Source organism: Oncorhynchus gorbuscha, linkage group LG26 (genome assembly GCF_021184085.1).
Source record: "Oncorhynchus gorbuscha isolate QuinsamMale2020 ecotype Even-year linkage group LG26, OgorEven_v1.0, whole genome shotgun sequence".
NCBI lineage: Eukaryota > Metazoa > Chordata > Actinopteri > Salmoniformes > Salmonidae > Oncorhynchus > Oncorhynchus gorbuscha.
In genome coordinates, this window is record NC_060198.1 from 22,908,321 (window position 1) to 22,923,697 (window position 15,377).

The 15,377-nt window shown below is 43.7% G+C and overlaps 1 protein-coding gene and 1 pseudogene across 4 annotated transcripts in view; one reads left to right on the plus strand and one right to left on the minus strand.

Moving 5' to 3' along the window:
• The window catches only part of LOC124016319 (KAT8 regulatory NSL complex subunit 1-like), a 76,954-nt gene extending 73,981 nt beyond the window's left edge, over positions 1 to 2,973 (plus strand). For all 3 annotated transcript variants that reach the window (XM_046331868.1, XM_046331870.1, XM_046331869.1), the window contains one exon: positions 242 to 2,973. In XM_046331868.1, the coding sequence (XP_046187824.1) occupies positions 242 to 511 (270 nt within the window). In that variant the 3' untranslated portion in view covers positions 512 to 2,973. The remainder of the gene's footprint in view (positions 1 to 241) is intronic.
• A 159-nt stretch (positions 2,974 to 3,132) lies between these two features.
• The window catches only part of LOC124015699, a 49,567-nt pseudogene continuing 37,322 nt past the window's right edge, over positions 3,133 to 15,377 (minus strand). The window contains exons 12-13 of the transcript XR_006835210.1: positions 15,204 to 15,310; positions 3,133 to 6,404 (exon numbers count right to left, since the gene is read on the minus strand). The product of XR_006835210.1 is annotated as a microtubule-associated protein tau-like (transcript). The remainder of the gene's footprint in view (positions 6,405 to 15,203; positions 15,311 to 15,377) is intronic.

Sequence of the window (15,377 nt, forward strand, 5' to 3'; positions counted from 1 at the left end):
GGCTCCCAATAGCGCAAACACTTCCGCACTATACACGCGTTCACACACTTCAGCTGTTTAATCAGTGTGTATGCCGTCTTTGTGAATACCGTGGCAGATTGTAGAGGATATATGAGAAGACACCTGGCCTTTTGGGGATAAATGTACACAGGCAGACCGATTTAATCTTTGTGATAAGTGGGTGATAGCCCTGTGTTAAGTGGCGTGGTCTCTGATGGGAGTTTCCTCTCTCCCTCTCCAGGTTCCCATCCCAGTACACCCATGGGACCGGAGGAGCTTCCCCCTGGAGAGCGACCCGCCGCCGGAGCCCGAGGAGCAGCCAGGGAACGCCGAGGAGCGCACCTATAGAACCATGCGCCACATCTCCGGTTGCAAGACGGGCTCGTCCAGGTCCGAGTCCGACACCGGGGGTTCCCCCTCGCCGCTCCTTCCTCCTGACGACAGCAGCAAGCAGAAAGCCCCCTCCACCACCACCCTCACCACCACTCTCACCAGACCCTCCCACCGATGAACGAAGGCTCTCACTGCATAAAGGACTCAACACTTTTTTTTCTTTCACAAGAACTACATCAACAATGGAATAATGGACTCCTGTTGTTTGATATTCAAACATCAGTCAAATTCTTTCACAGTTTTTAGTGAACATAGACCGAGCCCCCCGTCAGAAATCTGTTTTGTTCTTTTCTTGCTCACTGAAATGGATAAATATATATTAAAGTGAATGAAAAAAGGAGAGCAATTAAACTGAAAGCTGAATTTGTGATGAGCAGGGCATATAGAGTTGCTTCTTGTTTCTGGGCCAATGGGCTGAGGCCTAAGCAGCCACTCAGGCAGTGTGTGTAGCTTTCTTTTGCCCCATGTCAGTTTTAAAATTGAGTAAAACAAAAAACAGCAATGCCTTGTTGTCATAACTTGTTATGTTGTGTCACCTTGAATCAACCTAATATTTGTCCCTCCCCAGAGAATTGGCGTGAACCTGCAATGTTCCTTTCAGCACTTGTTTCACAGAGCTGTTGTAGTAATCTGAGTTTGCCATTTTCCTTGACGTCTGTCTGTGCTTTTCGTTCATCTGTTTGTCTGCATTGGTATAGTTGTTTTATACATATAGGTTTAATAAGATATTTCCTTTCGACCCCGTCACATAGACTGATGGAACAAGTGGTTGTGGGCGGTGTATAAAATCATTTTAGCACGGCAAGTAACACCACCCTCAATATGATATTACACGAGTTTGAATAAATCATTCAATCAAATAAACCAAAGTGAAACAAATAATCATGTGAACGAATTTAACGACAGGAAAAAAAATGCATCACTTCTCCTACATAGGAATGATTCTATAGAAATGGAGGGAGTTTGAGTGTTCAACTGTGTGCATATTGAATTTCTGTCTTCATTTTCTTTGGTGTGCGTGCGGTTATTTCACGTTTTTCTGATTGGTTTGGAGAATGTGCAAGAAATCACTAAAGCGTGCAGTCAGGTTCCAATTACAAAGAAAGCTTGTATGTTTTTGAATGTAGTATTTTGGCTTTATCTTGACTCAAGGCCCTTCATTATTCACTCTATTTTAAATTTCTGTACCCGAGCTATTGACACGGGTTGCCGTAGTTCACATCCGATGCAACGTTTCCAGCTTGTAATGCATAATTGCCATGCAATTTGCATGTCACTTGGTAGAGTAAAAGAGAACATGAGAGAAATTAGGGAAAAATATGTAAATGTACCTAATTAATCTCGTTCCTGTGTCACTGTTTTTTGGAATTGCACAAGGCAGATAATGTTGGATTGTCAATGCAGTTCCACAATTGGATTAAAATATTTTTGGGAGTTCAAATGTCAAATGCTTTTCATGTAACAATGCAAAAGAAAACTCCAAGTTTGGGTTGTTCATTAGAGCAGACGAATGGAAAATGTTGTGTAATGTTGTTGTTTTTTTAAGTCCAGGTAGTCCCTGCCCATTATATTCCGTTTGGTGCATACTGAACGCGGCCCAGTCGGCTGCCCTAGTTCCCAGCACCCCGTTGTGTCCCTCCCAGCAGATGAAGTGGAGCATTGTACAGAAAGCCTCTAGACAAATCTCTCCATCTAAAAAGGCTTTTTATGTTTGAGTCACTTTAAGTCAGAAGGCAGTGGCCATCACACACACAGGAGGCTATGTGGGGATTTATCAGTTGTGGAGTCACTTTGACCATGCCCATCTCACCAACCCTCCCGCCTGGCCGTTTCTACTTGGTCACTTTAAGTTAAAACTACATGTTCGCCCCAACCAATACCCTGCTCTTGTTCCAATTACTGCTAATCATGTCATGTTTGAGTCTAAGAAAAAAAATAAGAATGTGGGGGGGGGAATCCTTCAGATCACTGTTCATTTGAGCCTTTATTGTCTCCACCCGCTTCCTTGATTCTGCTGTCTGTCATTGCGAGGAGGTAATGTGAGGTCTTCACTGGTGAATCCTTTGAATCTTTCTCCCATAAGTCTATACTCTTGGTCGGTCCAGACAGACTGACCAAAAGACAAACCTGACTCAATTTCTAGGGACCATCGATGCCTGTCCCTATCCCTTATTTCTCCTCACAGAAGTCCCCGTCATGAATCATGATCAACTATGGTTTGTCTGCGAGTGGGGATCAGAGGACCCGCCAGAAACTGTTTCGATGTACAAGAAGGTTTGACTAGGGTTAAACAGATATTGCATTGTCTGGGCTATTTTCATACTTTCCAACGTGGGGGTGGGTGAGTCTGGTATATCCTTTAGCATGTAATAGTTTGTACAAAAAGTATATTTTGTAAATAACTTAACTGTTTGACGTTCAGGCTGTAGCTGTCCTGATTGTATAGGGAGAAGACACGACAAGTACAAAATATTGATCTTTTCTTTATGCAGAGGTAACAAACAAAAAAAGTGTATGATTGATGAATCCGACGGGCAGGCAGCGTTTGTGCTTCTCAAAATAAAAGTGAATTATATTGTATCAACTGTGTCCTTGTGTTCCCTATGATCTTGTAAATTCGACATGTGGAAAGCCCTCGCATATTTCACAAACGAGGTCAGTTTGACAGGAAATATCCCTGTCATTCTTTGAAACAGTGTCTTCACAAATGTAATGGAAAGAAGAAACCTTTAACATTGCTCTTCCAATACTGACTTTATTTCCTAATCCAACGTTTACAGCAACAAGTTATCAGTGTAAACCAAATATTAATAAAATGCACATCACAATAAGGACAATCACGACTGTCAAGATAAAACTGCAAACTCAGCAGAGGAGAAACAAAAACATGACATGGGATCATGGAGAGAAGCTAGATACCTTGTATCATTGCTCCCTTTTTTTACTGCACTGAAAAAGCCCCAAATTACCCTGTCTTTTCCACGTTCTTTCCTTTCCCTTAAGTTAAATGACATTAAGTCCTAGGCCTACAACACCCTTTGCACCAACTTTCTCCCCCTCTTGTCACGGCATATATAACTGCAGTACAATTATCAGTTTGCTTAAAATGTCAGTCATTTTTAAGAAAACGTTAAATGAGTTATAAACTTGAGGTTAGGCCGTTCTTTCAGAAGAGTAAACCACTCCTTCAGATTCACTTGCGGTTACTTGGAAAAACTAGAAGAGTGATATGACATTTCAAATTTCAGCTTCGAAATAAGACTCATTTGGGGAAAAACAGCCGTACACTTTTGCGTAACATCATTCACCACACACAAAGAGCATAGGGTTGTTTTATGGTACCTTTTCTACAATCGCCTAAAACAGTCTAAAAGGATGTGGACTAACGTGAATATCAGTCTTAGTATCCCTACCTACATGTACAAATCTACCTCAATTTCCTTGTACCCCTCCCTGCACACCAACTCGGTACTGGTACCCTGTGTATATAGCCAAGTTATCGTTACTCATTGTGTGTTTATTCCTTATTATTTTTCTGGGAAGGGCTCATAAGGAAACATTTCACTGTTAGTCTACGCCTGTTTATGAAGTATGTGACAAATAACATTTGATTTGAGTATTTTTGGGCTAATATGCAAACATGTCTTACTTTGAACAGATTTGTTCAATCGTAACAATTCATATAATCCGCTTAACACACTTTATATGTGTTCAGCACAGTACATATTGTTCATGTTGACCATGAGGAATGAGGAGGAAAGCCATCCAGTTATCATTGCCACACATGTAGTAGTGGTCAACTTGAGAACTTCAATGTGTAAAAACTACCTTGCAAAAACAAGAATGCATCGTGAGGGTCTGGAGTAAAAAAAAAGAATAAAAGTGGGTGTCAGCAGGTGCATCTACAAGCATTTGTAAATATCAGTTTAATATGTCTTACATCCACATAATAGGGCTACGAGTAGGAAAGAAAATGCGCAACATAAGTTTTGATCTACTAAAAAAAATGGTGCTCGATCATTGCGAAGAAATATTTACTTTAGTTAAAATTCGCTACGTAAGTAGTGCGCTGTGGGTAGGTAGGGGATGATCATCTCGGACAAGAGAGAGGGAGTGTGCAAGTGCACACTTCGGGAGTAGGGTAGAGGTTTGGAGCGCATCCTATTTCCGGCTTTAGAATTTCATGCAGGGAAAATCAAGACTATTGTCTAGGCATATGTGTGTTGTGGGTATGCAGTAGCATTTCGATTGCCTGACCACTCAAACTGAATTCTTCCTCTATCGTTCCTACATACGTCAGTCGGAGACGGCCATCATTCAAGTCGTTTGTGGTGACAAAATCAAGAGGTGTTGTACAAAACAATGTCATCTGGGTCATCTCTAACCAATCAGAGTTTCAAAGCCAATGACGAATCTTTAAAACGACCCTATACCCAGGAGTGTTCTGGCTCTTGCCCAATCAGATGGTCTAGAATGGATTTCCATTCTAGAAATCGAAGGAGAGTTACTCAAATCCAGACTCACTGCTGAGAAGAAACTAATGTCCATGGGCGTGACGTTTGGCAGGAGCAAGGAGTTTGGGTAGCCAGGCAAGCATTTCTTATGCATTCAATAAATACTATAATCACAATTTGTTTTGAATGTTCCGTAATTGTTATGGGTGTACGGATGTACCGTTAACTATTCTGTTGACTAGATATGAGCAGTGAATTTATAAGCCATTGCTAGGCACTTTTTTTTTTTTTACTCTGGCAAATTTGAGCTGTTTATGATAAGGAATCAGTCCATATATTCCCAATAGGCATTTATACATTTCTCAAACCTAGGTTTGATGATATACCACCAACATACCAGCACGTAGACTATACCATACAAACAAACAAAACTCAACTTCAAAATTAGCAATCTTATCCAATTGATTGACGTTGTATGCACCATGTAGCCTAATTACTCCATTAAATCATAATTAATTGATTACTTCATTGCTTTAAATTGCTCAGCAATGGGATCCTTGACATGTTTTGAACAGGACATGGGCTTTAACTCCAAGTCAAATACTTTGGGTGTTTTCTCATAAACAGTTTATTTTATAATTTCACAAACGATGTCTATTTTAATCATCTCAAAGGCAGAGTCAATGTGCCTTACTTGCACTCCATTCATTACATCACAGCAACTGTTTACGACAACGTTTGAATTTCAGAATGCCGTAAATAAATCTTCGCGGATTTCTCAACTGGGGAATATCAGTGATTTAAACACGAAAGGGCAGCGGTCTTTTTGGCACTTGACATTGTTTGAAAGGTATAGTACGGTGTCACTTTACTTTAGCTGACCTTTTCTAGTTGAGAAAAGAGTCAAGTCTTTGGCTACTTCACATTTTGAAGGCCTAAATTAGCATATTCAAACATCCACAATATTTTCATGCGAGCCTTTGCGTTCAAATTGAGCAGCCCAATTAATTGCACTGTTAAATGGAAAGTAGGGCAAATGTATTTTATAAGAAGACCGGGCTGCGAGTTTATGGGTATATCATAATGTTGCTTTTCTTTCACGTATATGTTTTCATGACCTGTGTCTACCTAACTATCAAGACTATAAACAGCTGTTCATTCAACGGAGCACTTTGCCCTGACTGATATCCCATTTCGGCAAAATCCTGCGAGCGAATTTAAATTTCAAGGAAGAAGGGAGAGACTGAGTGAGGTGCTTCTTTTTCTCTTCGTTTCTCTTTTTATCTGGCGGTTGGTTCCCTTGGTAACCTACAATGCTTTTTTTCAGGGAGGGACGTGGTCGAATCACAGGCCTTGCTTGGCGAGGGAGGCGGAGACCTGATCGGCAAGCATGGATAGCGGCGGCGTCTCTGTCATGTTCTGGCTTCCGGGGGACGACACGTTGCTGAGAAGATGGGCGGGTGAGCCGCCTGTGATGATCTCCACGGGGACAATCTCCGCTCCGTGGTCGGTACGGGCCTTTGCCGTCTCACGGAAACTCAATTTGTGGCTTTCAATCTGCAGGAGTGATAAATTAGGTGTGAATGGCAATCATGGGCACCTGGAGTGATGCATAATTATGCATCATTCATGGATTGTATGTGTGTAAACCTTCAGGGCCAAGTTTCCCGTTATTTAAGCTTAGTCATGGAATAAAATGTATTCTAAATGGAGAATTTCCATTAAAAATGTATTCTAGTCAAGGACTAGGCTTAATCTGCATCTGGGATGAGTGGAAGTCAAATCAGAACAAATCCAGTATTGTACTTTCCATGTGATGACATCATAATGTAGTATAGCGAACAGAGGATGTGCATATCACTGAACACAGGACCAGTGATGCTGTTGTTTGAAAGGCTCTTGATTTTGTGTTAATGCCCTCTTCTGGTTAAAGATATACAAATCTCCCTCTTGATAGTGTGTGGAGTCCTATGGACATGCTGTGTATTTGGCTACACAGGTGTGGGTGCATGTGTGGGTGCATGCATGTTTTTAAAGGGGGAATTTAGGCCTTCATTTCAAGGATGAGTATCTATGTTGTGGCTGCATCTATCCAATTGCTTGGACAATTTTGCCAACTTTGGTCTGAAGTAAGACGTGTACTTACTGGAGACTTCTAGCTTTGCCAGGATGCCCCCTCGATTGGGCTGTGTTCAGAACAGGGCGATTGAGGGGGCTCAGTGGAGAGGCCAGTAGGGCTGGGGCTAGGACCTTCCCCATTTAGGGAGGTGTCACCTTCTCCAGAAACCCCCTCAGCTTCCTTCCCCTTCTCTCTCTATGGATGGATACCATATCCAGTTTGGATGGAAAACATGCGTTGAGGTTAAACAAAATAAATGAAACATAACAAATAATAAATTAAATGTATGTATATACAGTTGAAGTCGGAAGTTTACTTACCTTAGCCAAATACATTTAAACCGTTTTTCACAATTCATGACATGTAATACTAGTAGAAATTCCCTGTTTTAGGTCAGTTAGGATCACCACTTTATTTTAAGAATGTGAAATGTCAGAATAATAGCAGTGAGAATGATATTATTTCAGCTTTTATTTCTTTCATCACATTCCCAGTGGGTCAGAAGTTTACATACACTCAATTAGTATTTGGTAGCATTGCCTTTAAATTGTTTAACTTGGGTCAAACATTTCGGGTAGCCTTCCACAAGCTTCCCACAATAGGTTGGGTGAATTTTGGCCCATTCCTCCCGACAGATCTGGTGTAACTGAGTCAGGTTTGTAGACCTCTTTGGTCGCACACGCTTTTTCAGTTCCATCCACAAATTCTCTATAGGATTGAGGTCAGGACTTTGTGATGGCCACTCCAATACCTTGACTTTTTTGTGTCCTTAAGCCGTTTTGCCACAACTTTGGATGTATGCTTGGGGTCAAGTGTCCATTTGGAAGACACATTTGCGACCAAGCTTTAACTTCTTGTCTGATGTCTTGATGTTGCTTCAATATATCCACATAATTTGCCTCATGATGCCATCTATTTTGTGAAGTGCACCAGTCCTTCCTGCAGCAAAGCACCCCCACAACATGATGCTGCCACCCCTGTGCTTCACGGTTGGGATGGTGTTCTTCGGCTTGCAAGGCTCCCCCTTTTTCCTCCAAACATAACGATGGTCATTATAGCCAAACAGTTCTATTTTTGTTTCATCAGACCAGAGGACATTTCTCCAAAAAGTATAATCTTTGTCCCCATGTGCAGTTGCAAACCGTAGTCTGCTCTTTCTTTATGGCAGTTTTGGAGCAGTGGCTTCTTCCTTGCTGAGAGGCCTTTCAGGTTATGTCGATATTGGACTTGTTTTACTGTGGATATAGATACTTTGGTACCTGTTTCCTCCAGCATCTTCACAAGGTCCTTTGCTGCTGTTCTGGGATTTATTTGCCCTTTTCGCACTGAAGTAAACAGCTTGGAAAATCAGGAGGAATGGGCCAAAATTCACCCAACTTACATTTACATTACATTTAAGTCATTTAGCAGACGCTCTTATCCAGAGCGACTTACAAATTGGTGCATTCACCTTATGACATCCAGTGGAACAGCCACTTTACAATAGTGCATCTAAATATTTTAAGGGGGGGGTGAGAAGGATTACTTTATCCTATCCTAGGTATTCCTTAAAGAGGTGGGGTTTCAGGTGTCTCCGGAAGGTGGTGATTGACTCCGCTGTCCTGGCGTCGTGAGGGAGTTTGTTCCACCATTGGGGAGCCAGAGCAGCGAACAGTTTTGACTGGGCTGAGCGGGAACTGTACTTCCTCAGTGGTAGGGAGGCGAGCAGGCCAGAGGTGGATGAACGCAGTGCCCTTATTTGGGTGTAGGGCCTGATCAGAGCCTGGAGGTACTGAGGTGCCGTTCCCTTCACAGCTCCGTAGGCAAGCACCATGGTCTTGTAGCGGATGCGAGCTTCAACTGGAAGCCAGTGGAGAGAGCGGAGGAGCGGGGTGACGTGAGAGAACTTGGGAAGGTTGAACACTAGACGGGCTGCGGCGTTCTGGATGAGTTGTAGGGGTTTAATGGCACAGGCAGGGAGCCCAGCCAACAGCGAGTTGCAGTAATCCAGACGGGAGATGACAAGTGCCTGGATTAGGACCTGCGCCGCTTCCTGTGTGAGGCAGGGTCGTACTCTGCGGATGTTGTAGAGCATGAACCTACAGGAACGGGCCACCGCCTTGATGTTAGTTGAGAACGACAGGGTGTTGTCCAGGATCACGCCAAGGTTCTTAGCGCTCTGGGAGGAGGACACAATGGAGTTGTCAACCGTGATGGCGAGATCATGGAACGGGCAGTCCTTCCCCGGGAGGAAGAGCAGCTCCGTCTTGCCGAAGTTCAGCTTGAGGTGGTGATCCGTCATCCACACTGATATGTCTGCCAGACATGCAGAGATGCGATTCGCCACCTGGTCATCAGAAGGGGAAAGGAGAAGATTAATTGTGTGTCGTCTGCATAGCAATGATAGGAGAGACCATGTGAGGTTATGACAGAGCCAAGTGACTTGGTGTATAGCGAGAATAGGAGAGGGCCTAGAACAGAGCCCTGGGGGACACCAGTGGTGAGAGCGCGTGGTGAGGAGACAGATTCTCGCCACGCCACCTGGTAGGAGCGACCTGTCAGGTAGGACGCAATCCAAGCGTGGGCCGCGCCGGAGATGCCCAACTCGGAGAGGGTGGAGAGGAGGATCTGATGGTTCACAGTATCGAAGGCAGCCGATAGGTCTAGAAGGATGAGAGCAGAGGAGAGAGAGTTAGCTTTAGCGGTGCGGAGCGCCTCCGTGATACAGAGAAGAGCAGTCTCAGTTGAATGACTAGTCTTGAAACCTGACTGATTTGGATCAAGAAGGTCATTCTGAGAGAGATAGCGGGAGAGCTGACCAAGGATGGCACGTTCAAGAGTTTTGGAGAGAAAAGAAAGAAGGGATACTGGTCTGTAGTTGTTGACATCGGAGGGATCGAGTGTAGGTTTTTTCAGAAGGGGTGCAACTCTCGCTCTCTTGAAGACGGAAGGGACGTAGCCAGCGGTCAGGGATAAGTTGATGAGCGAGGTGAGGTAAGGGAGAAGGTCTCCGGAAATGGTCTGGAGAAGAGAGGAGGGGATAGGGTCAAGCGGGCAGGTTGTTGGGCGGCCGGCCGTCACAAGACGCGAGATTTCATCTGGAGAGAGAGGGGAGAAAGAGGTCAGAGCACAGGGTAGGGCAGTGTGAGCAGAACCAGCGGTGTCGTTTGACTTAGCAAATGAGGATCGGATGTTGTCGACCTTCTTTTCAAAATGGTTGACGAAGTCATCTGCAGAGAGGGAGGAGGGGGGGGGAAGGGGGAGGAGGATTCAGGAGGGAGGAGAAGGTGGCAAAGAGCTTCCTAGGGTTAGAGGCAGATGCTTGGAATTTAGAGTGGTAGAAAGTGGCTTTAGCAGCAGAGACAGAGGAGGAAAATGTAGAGCGGAGGGAGTGAAAGGATGCCAGGTCCGCAGGGAGGCGAGTTTTCCTCCATTTCCGCTCGGCTCCCCGGAGCCCTGTTCTGTGAGCTCGCAATGAGTCGTCAAGCCACGGAGCGGGAGGGGAGGACCGAGCCGGCCTGGAAGATAAGGGACATAGAGAGTCAAAGGATGCAGAAAGGGAGGAGAGGAGGGTTGAGGAGGCAGAATCAGGAGATAGGTTGGAGAAGGTTTGAGCAGAGGGAAGAGATGATAGGATGGAAGAGGAGAGAGTAGCGGGGGAGAGAGAGCAAAGGTTGGGACGGCGCGATACCATCCGAGTAGGGGCAGTGTGGGAAGTGTTGGATGAGAGCGAGAGGGAAAAGGATACAAGGTAGTGGTCGGAGACTTGGAGGGGAGTTGCAATGAGGTTAGTGGAAGAACAGCATCTAGTAAAGATGAGGTCGAGCGTATTGCCTGCCTTGTGAGTAGGGGGGAGGTGAGAGGGTGAGGTCAAAGAGGAGAGGAGTAGAAAGAAGGAGGCAGAGAGGAATGAGTCAAAGGTAGACGTGGGGAGGTTAAAGTCGCCCAGAACTGTGAGAGGTGAGCCGTCCTCAGGAAAGGAGCTTATCAAGGCATCAAGCTCATTGATGAACTCTCCGAGGGGACCTGGAGGGCGATAAATGATAAGGATGTTAAGCTTGAAAGGGCTGGTAACTGTGACAGCATGAAATTCAAAGGAGGCGATAGACAGATGGGTAAGGGGAGAAAGAGAGAATGACCACTTGGGAGAGATGAGGATCCCGATGCCACCACCCCGCTGACCAGAAGCTCTCGGGGTGTGCGAGAACACGTGGGCGGACGAAGAGAGAGCAGTAGGAGTAGCAGTGTTATCTGTGGTGATCCATGTTTCTGTCAGTGCCAAGAAGTCGAGGGACTGGAGGGAGGCATAGGCTGAGATGAACTCTGCCTTGTTGGCTGCAGATCGGCAGTTCCAGAGGCTACCGGAGACATGGAACTCCACGTGGGTCGTGCGCGCTGGGACCACCAGATTAGGGTGGCAGCGGCCACGCGGTGTGGAGCGTTTGTATGGTCTGTGCAGAGAGGAGAGAACAGGGATAGACAGACACATAGTTGACAGGCTACAGAAGAGGCTACACTAATGCAAGGAGATTGGAATGACAAGTGGACTACACGTCTCGAATGTTCAGAAAGTTAAGCTTACGTAGCAAGAATCTTATTGACTAAAATGATACAGTACTGCTGAAGTAGGCTAGCTGGCAGTGGCTGCGTTGTTGACACTACACTAATCAAGTCGTTCCGTTGAGTGTAATAGTTTCTACAGTGCTGCTATTCGGGGGCTAGCTGGCTAGCTAGCAGTGTTGATTACGTTACGTTGCGTTAAAAGAACGACAATAGTTGGCTAGCTAACCTAGAAAATCGCTCTAGACTACACAATTATCTTTGATACACAGACGGCTATGTAGCTAGCTATGTAGCTAGCTACGATCAAACAAATCAAACCGTTGTGCTGTAATGAAATGAAATGAAAAATGTGATACTACCTGTGGAGCGAAGCGGAATGCGACCGGGTTGTTGAGTGCGGAAGTTCTATTCAGTAGACGTTGGCTAGCTGTTGGCTATCTAGCAGTGTCTCCTACGTTAAGGACGACAAATAGCTGGCTAGCTAACCTCGGTAAATTAAAATAATCACTCTAAGACTACACGCTCTAAACTACACAATTATCTTGGATACGAAGACAGCAAAGACAACTATGTAGCTAGCTAACACTACACTAATCAAGTCGTTCAGTTGAGTGTAATAGTTTCTACAGTGCTGCTATTCGGTAGATGGTGGACGTTTGCTAGCTGGCTAGCTGCTGGGCAGATAGCAGTGTAGACTACGTTAGGACGACGAAATACGAAGTTGCAATAGAAGTGATGACTGTTTCACTTTGTTGTCCTCTTTCTTTTCCTTTTTCTTCTGTCCTTCTTTTGTCCTTATTTTGTCTTCCTTTCTTCTGTTAACTAGATATTTTTTGTTGTTATAACTTATTGTGGGAAGTTTGTGGAAGACTACCTGAAATGTTTGACCCAAGTTAAACTATTTAAAGGCAATGCTACAATGTACTAATTGAGTGTATGTAAACTTCTGACCCACTGGGAATGTTCTTAAAATAAAGTGATGATCCTAACTGGCCTAAAACAGGGACTTTTTACTAGGATTAAATGTCAGGAATTGTGAAACTGAGTTTAAATGTATTTGGCTAAGGTGTAAGTAAACTTCCGACTTCCAACTGTGTGTGTGTGTGTGTGTGTGTGTGTGTGTGTGTGTGTGTGTGTGTGTGTGTGTAAAGAAAGAAAGAGTCTGTACAAAAAAACAAAAAAAATACATGCAAGGTCTTTAAAAACTAAAAAGAAAAATTGTAGTTGAATGAGCTGAGCAAGAGATTGGTCTGCAGTGCCAACTTGGAATCAGAGAGAGAGAGGTAGTCTGAATATCAGTCTCTTTAGCTAACATTCCACTCCTTGGCACTCTCATTGCCAAAGAGACTGGCCTTTCGGCAATCTCAACATTGAAATCTGCGCTAGAATTACGGCGGAGTTGCTCATTAGTTGTTGGAAATAACAATATTTTCCATGAGAACATGGGGATCCTCAAAAGTATAATTTAGTTTAAAAAAATAATATTTATCTGTTAGCTAGGCAAGTTGTTGTATTTTGAAGATTAAAATCTATTTTGTGGTCGGAATTGCAGTATTTAGTTTGAGTATTTAGACATGAGCTAGCAACTTTTGACTGACTAGTTTCGTCTGGACAAACAACTGGATACCAATTTGTTCCAATAATGTCTATCTGCAGACTGCGGTTACTACATGCCACGCCCACTGCCATTGTGGCTGCTAACGCTGTCTCTGTTACACACTCCAGCACAGTAAGTGGCGGTAATGCACCAACGTTGCATGCCATCCGCCGGAAACCCCCACCTAAGAAGGGGGCCGGTACACTGTGTCCTTCGACCCCGCCTGCCGAGCACTGCTTTCCTCCAGTTCTGTTAACGATATGGTGAGGGAAGTAGCTAGCTAGATGACTAGAACACTGGTACAGTGTCATTCTCCCCAAGCTCACCAAGCACTATCGGGTAGTGATTATTCTCGCCATAATGTTCAAATAACTGCTGGTTGGCATCCAATCAATTTTGCATTAACACCACCTACTAGACTGGGGTATAACTCCCTTATACTCAGCTGAATTTATTTTTCTCTCAAAAATAAAATAAAAATTACAACAAATACTTCACTCCTACTGTCAGACTCATCTTTATCCTGACCCTCGGGGCAAGCCTCAGGCTCTGAGAACTTAATCACACCTACCACCTCCGATACTTCTCCCTCATTCACTTCCATTTCTCATCCGGTCTTCAACTCACTCTGCTTACACTTTCTAACTTTCTTCTTTAACCAACCATCTCCTTTTTCCCACCATTTTTAAACAACTCAAGGTCACCCTCTTCTTCCCTCTCTCTCTCCTCTGCCTCTCTTTTTCCCTCCATTCCTCCTCCATATTCCAAGTATCTCCTTATGACAATAGTGCACTTCTCCTGACATCTTGTTCTTGCCTTGTCAAGGGACGCCATTTAACCGGCTGTCATAATCTCCGTACAATCAGCACGAACCCCTCGGGATGTAGTGCTCAACAGTGCATCCCACTTGTAAAGCAGCTACTTTGTCTTGATGTTTTTCTTCATCAATAGCTACCACGACGCTTTTACATTTCTAACAAGCGCGTTCCTCTCAACTGCCGGTCTCCTAGCTAGCTAGAAACGTCCTTAATGGCAGTGGGCGTGGCATGTAGTAAGTGGGGCGTTGTGGGCGCAGCATGTAGTGGGCGTGGCATGTAGTACCCAGTCTGCAGATAGACCCTACTCACGTGTTCTGTGGAGAAAAGAAAAGTTCAAATATTTGCACAAAAGTTGTGATTGGAGGATAGCTCTAAGGGTGAACGAATCAGGATCAAATCCTCCGTTTTCCCCGAGCTCATTAATGATAGAATGATCATATTTGAATATGGCAGAAAGGCCACTCTTTTGGCACATAACATGGAGTGTATTAGCTAAAGAGACTGGTTCACAGGCTAAATGAGAAGAACTGCTGCCACCCAAACATGCTGGGCAAAGAGAAGAAGAAGGAGAGCAGGAGAATGGGTCGCCAGAGTAGGGAAAATATAATCTTGTCATAGGCTTAACAATTAAAATATTGAGCATCTCATTTGGTTCTGGGTACCAAGATTAGGGAAAATACTACCTCAGCTTTTTACTGTATTGACTTTAAAATTGGCCTTCATGTACTATGTGAGGTTGAGTTTTTTTTTTTTACAGGGATCAGTTTTTTAATTTTTTTACAGGGATCAGTTACCTATTTGCAATCAAATATATTTATGATCTATTTTTATGCTTTATATTAAATATTGATTTTTTTTTTAAAATTGTAAATAAACTTTTTGTAAGTACATGACAAGTAAATGACAAACTTAGGCGTATGCCTATTGGCAATGCAGAGAGACAGGCCTACTTAGTAATCAATGTGACCCTGTGTTAATCGCTCTTTTGCTTCACATTTTAGAAATGTTTACAAGCAAGTCTCACAGCATGCTCAGTTTGCTAAGGAAGAGTTTGCCAAGCGAGAGGAGTTTGATCATTTAGTTTAGATTTCCGAGATTTGAAGAGAGAGAGAGTGCGGACTCCAGAATTCGGCAGAATAATTCAGTATTTCAGAATAGAAATTAGTTATTGATTGTAATAGGTTTGTACAGTTGTTTTTTTAAAGATTGAAACATGAAAGTATTGTTTTGAAAGAAGTGTGTCAATTCGGACATTAGAGATAGTGAGTCTGTTTGTTTACCTTCCTCCCGCCACCTCCAGCCACATGACCAACGTTGTCCATTGATCCAATCTTAGACTGAACCTTGAAGTCCAACTTCTCAGATTTGATCTCCACATTGCCTCCACCTAATGAAGACCATTGCAGTGGTAAAGATTGACAAAGGGTGTTTTCAACACATTTTCCTGTATTGCA